The 4,875-nt window shown below is 34.7% G+C and overlaps 1 protein-coding gene across 1 annotated transcript; it reads left to right on the top strand.

Annotated features, from left to right (window-relative positions):
• The first annotated feature begins 208 nt into the window (after window positions 1-208).
• On the top strand, window positions 209-3,955 carry LOC143635329 (proline--tRNA ligase, cytoplasmic-like). The gene is made up of 11 exons (XM_077103192.1): window positions 209-269; window positions 1,094-1,167; window positions 1,277-1,369; window positions 1,479-1,595; window positions 1,877-2,064; window positions 2,132-2,321; window positions 2,528-2,698; window positions 2,771-3,055; window positions 3,242-3,460; window positions 3,614-3,707; window positions 3,811-3,955. The coding sequence occupies exons 1-11, from the start codon at window positions 209-211 to the stop codon at window positions 3,873-3,875; spliced, it is 1,557 nt and encodes a 518-aa protein (XP_076959307.1). The 3' UTR covers window positions 3,876-3,955.
• Window positions 3,956-4,875: the final 920 nt, after the last annotated feature.

The following is a 4,875-nucleotide window of genomic DNA, read 5'->3' as shown; positions in this document are numbered from 1 at the left end:
TCGAATAGTCTATATGTTCTTCACAACCCTTGTTTTTTTCAGACTTAGTTCTGACTTCTTAAAAGTCGTGTGACCTTTGTCTTTTAAAAACCATGCGACTTTTTATCTTAAAAATTTTCTAAAAGTCACGTGACTTTTTATTTTTATAAAATCTTTACTTTGATCTCATAATTGTGTCTATGTCGGGCTTCTTGAGTAAATTGGGCTTATGGCTGTCCAACAACTTTTGCTTATGAGCCTTCTTGCTTTCATGGGCTCGTCTATCAACCGTAACCGTCAAGTCTCGTGTATATATGTAACCTAGAAAGCATTGGAATCTCCTTGTCGCAAAATCGAAATTCTTGTTGTCTGGTTTGGTATTATATTGATATCTATGTATATGTCTTTACTTAGTTGTTTAAGTAATTATCTCATTAATATATATATCATTACCTTTGTTTGCAGTTCAAAGCTAGCTGAAGATCGAAATCATCTATTGTCAAATCAATGAGTGAGTGTTTTTTCATCTTTAATTACTAAATTTTGTGAGCTTATTCCATCCTTGTTTTAATGCATGTGCATATCACGATGATGAGCATGCACTACAGTTCATCACATGATCCGCATGTGATGAGACATGACATGACACGTGATACAGTATCATGCAAATAGCTAGTATTTGAACAAATTAGACCATCAATTGAGCAATGAGTTTGAGTATTAATTTGAATAGATTAGACCAGCAAATCTGGCCATAGATTATGAGAGTGTATTATTATATTTTAGTGTTCAAAAGCTAATTACAGTTTAAAATATTATTTATAAATAATCTATTTGTAAAAAGCATCGGCTTTTGGGATCATAACGCATCGTCACGTTTTCAAAACCAAGATTCCATGTCAAAGTTTATCTATTTCAACCCCGTTTATTCTCGTTGATTACTAAACGCATAATGGATGTTAGTTTAAATTTTCGCATGCATACACCAAGTTCGGTTTATGTCAGATAAGATGTTTATAATGATAACTTAGGTTTTGATGCGAAACCAACTTAAAATTTTTACTTTATAAAAACATTTGTGTATGTAATTCCGTTATCAACATTGTGACCGCAGAGGAAATAAAGAAGGTGACGCGTCTCAGTCTTGCCAATTCTAAAGATAGCAACTTTGGGGAATGGTATAGTGAGGTATATATGTGGTTTGCATTATGTTTTTCTAGCTAGCTAAAGCTTCCCATGTATATTATTATTATAGGCTGCACTTGTGTAATTGGATCATCTTTTCTTTGACACCTAGGTTATTACAACTAGTGAAATGATCGGATATTATGATATATCCGGCTGTTACACCCTCCTGCCATGGACAATGGGCATTTGGAAAAGAATGCAAGTAAGGATGGAAGTGATAGAATTATAACTTTAATTACGGATGCATACGCATGCCCTAAGAAGCTTTGATGGAATAAATAAAACTGTTTTCTGACTTGTTGTTCATGCAGAATTTCTTTGATCCAGAAATTGAGAAGATGGATGTCGAACCTTGCAATTTTCCGCTCTTTGTATCCAAAGATGCACTACAAAAAGAGAAGGATCACATAAATGGTTTTGCTCCTGAGGTAAATTATGAGCTTCATGTCCTTAGGGGGTGTTTGGGATTTGCTTATTTTCACCAACTTATAACTTATAAACTTTTTGAAAAGTAATAAGATGTTTGAAATTGTTTATATTGTGAAAGGAAAAGTTCCATAAGTTACAATAATGTTGTAACTTATTAACTTAATGAAAAGTTATAAGGAGGTAAAATAAGGAATCCCAAACACCCCCTTACATTCATCTAAGCGTGTCTTTTTTAAATTTTTTGTCAAGTTTTATTATGTGAGAGTTATATGTTTTCCAGGTTGCTTGGGTGACAAGATCAGGTGACTCTGATTTGGAGGTTCCGATTGCCATCCGTCCAACTAGTGAAACCGTAATGTATCCCCATTTTTCTAAGAAGATTAGGGGACACCGCGATTTGCCCTTAAAGCTTAACCAGTGGGTCAATGTTGTTCGATGGGAGTTCAGTAGTCCAACTCCATTTATTAGGTAATAGTTTCATCATGATATTGATTACTGATTTGCTTTCGATATCTCTAACTTTCCATTATCGTAGGAGCCGTGAGTTTCTTTGGCAAGAAGGCCACACTGCGTTTGCAACAAAACAGGAGGCAGACACTGAGGTTCTTGAAATTCTCGAGCTGTATAGACGATTGTATGAGGAGTACTTGGCCGTCCCTGTTGTCAAAGGGAAAAAGAGCGAGATGGAGAAATTTGCGGGTGGCCTCTATACTACTAGTGTTGAGGTAATCTTTTACTTATGAATCAATGGGATCTTTATTCTATAATGTTTCACACCGCGCTTAAAATGGAAACAAAACCGTCGTCTATAAATTTTTTATCATAAACTCGCTAGATCATTGTATTCAAATGCCTTGTGATTTAGCACGCAAGCATGAATCCGTTACCACTTATATTGAAATGATTTAACTTGTGTGATCATGTTTGCCAGGCCTTTATTCCGAATACTGGTCGAGGTGTACAAGGCGCAACCGCACATTGCTTGGGCCAGAACTTTGCTAAAATGTTTGACATTAACTTTGAAGATGAAAAACGAGAAAAGACCGAAAAAGCAGAAAAGGCTATGGTCTGGCAGAATTCGTGGGCATATAGTACCCGAACGGTAACCTATCGTTTTTATCTTTATAAAAAATAAACAAGTTTTGATATATATAAATGTACTGTTTGTTTATAGATTGGGGTGATGGTAATGATTCATGGTGATGATAAAGGCCTGGTGTTGCCACCTAAAGGTGCGAAAGTACAAGTTATCGTCGTTCCTGTGCCTTACAAAGATGCAGATGTTGAAAACATATTGAATGCATGTTCTGCCACTGTGAAGACTTTATGTGATTCGGGCATTCTTGCCAAAGCGGACCTTAGAGACAATTATTCGCCTGGTTGGAAGTATTGTCATTGGGAAATGAAAGGTGTTCCCCTCAGAGTCGAAATCGAACCAAAGGACCTTGCTAATAACCAGGTAACATAGATGATAGTTGATACTCGTTCGGCTTGTAATAATATTGTTTCCTTAATTAGTTATAGTTAAAGCATTAGATATCTATAAATGAAATAACCTGAATTTGTTTTGACATGTTACCCGACACCCTTGACTCGGTCATTCTAGTTTCAAATCTTTAATGGAAAGCATGATGTGTGTTTTCAGGTGCGGGCAGTTCGTGGTGACAATGGAGCAAAAGTCGACATTCCAATGACGGATTTGGTTAATACAGTAAAGGGTATGCTGGATACTATCCAGCAAAGCATGTTTAATGTTGCTAAGCAAAAACGAGATGCGTGTATTCAAGTTACGAAAACATGGGATGAGTTCATTGAAGCACTAGGCCAAAAGAAATTGATCTTGGCTCCATGGTGTGATGAAGAGGTAATGATATTTAGCTCTCTAGTTTAATTTGTCCAAATTTTAATTTTTTAATTACATAACATCTTTATAAATAAGTATATATGTATGCCATAAAAAGTGTTTTAACATGTCACTTGTTCGGTTCACAACTATTTACGATTAACGATGCTTCAGGAAGTCGAGAAGGAGGTGAAAAGAAAGACGAAATGGGAGACGGGGTCTGCTAAGACGCTTTGTTCTCCATTGGACCAGCCAGAACTGGCTGAAGGTATATTTGTCAATTTAACAAAGAAAGATTAGGGTTAAATGAGCTATATTTTAGATATGTTTTCATCTTTTGGATTGCTTATTGTAATGTATCTTTGTTATAGGCACATTATGCTTTGCGTCGGGGAAACCTGCAAAGAAATGGACGTACTGGGGACGAAGTTATTAACAATTTGGTTATCGTGTTTAATTTCTGTTAGGGATATGAATAAAGCGGCTTTGTATAAGATTTGAAGTTATGTTTCTAAGTATATACAAGCAGATTGGTAGCTTTCTGTGTGTTTTATTATTATTATTATATCTAAAATAATTTAAATCTTGAAAGGCATCAATATGACAATGTTGCTAGATTTTTGTGTACCAATTTCACTACATCAAACTTTTCGACATTGTTCATCATTTAGTTATTCGAACAATGGCACATCAAACTCGACATGATAGTTAAGGTGACACCATCTTTTAACCAACGAATATTAATCACCCGATTTCCTTCAAATAGGCAAGTGCAACCGATTTTTCAACCCGACACCAAAGAGGTATGGTCACACTATGCCGTGTCATACTCTTTCTAAATTAATCACCTAATATTTTGTCCAATTTGAAAATGAACCAGTTTTTATTATTTATAATTAAGAATTACTTATGAAAGCCGCAGTAAATAATAAACAATATCAATATAGAAGTTTCCATTTACCGGGAATATATGGGCATGTAAATGAAGTAAACAATTTATTTAAACAAATGAACATGAACGTGTATCTCGTTTTTGGGTTTATGTTTGCGTCCCTATGCTCATTTATGCTTTGTTAGTCTGTTTTGTTGTTGTAAGGTTAGGCTAAATCATTAAATCAAAACTCTTTTCACTTCTACATACTAAGTTGTTAACGGCGCAGCTTGTTCCTCGCTTACCCATTATCTAGATGTAACTTGGTTTATGTTTTATATAAAAAAATATTGAGTTTTTTTTTTAAAAAAAAAAGTTGTCAACAGGCATGTTAGAATTTGAATATAATTCAATTATGAAATATTAAGATTAACTAAAGTCGTAGTTATTGTGCCAGTATCTTCTAGGCAATCAAGTGTTTGATTTTTCAAAGGGGTTTGTGACTTTGTTCTTGTTTCTTTTTTCACAAACAAAAGCAAAACCTAACATTATGTCGAATTTGAAA

The sequence above is a fragment of the Bidens hawaiensis genome, unplaced genomic scaffold, assembly GCF_021521415.1.
Source record: "Bidens hawaiensis isolate Kalapana, Puna unplaced genomic scaffold, B.hawaiensis_p1.1 tig00007433_1, whole genome shotgun sequence".
NCBI lineage: Eukaryota > Viridiplantae > Streptophyta > Magnoliopsida > Asterales > Asteraceae > Bidens > Bidens hawaiensis.
Note: the sequence above shows the minus strand (reverse complement) of the source record. Positions and strands in the feature narration are given on the sequence as shown.

Excerpts from the sequence above, each read along its gene's own strand:
- LOC143635329 (XM_077103192.1), top strand. The coding sequence starts at position 209 with ATGGCTGTCCAACAACTTTTGCTTATGAGCCTTCTTGCTTTCATGGGC. Across the intron at positions 1,596-1,876 it reads TAAATGGTTTTGCTCCTGAG|GTTGCTTGGGTGACAAGATC; the intron begins GTAAATTATGAG and ends TATGTTTTCCAG. Across the intron at positions 3,461-3,613 it reads CTCCATGGTGTGATGAAGAG|GAAGTCGAGAAGGAGGTGAA; the intron begins GTAATGATATTT and ends ACGATGCTTCAG.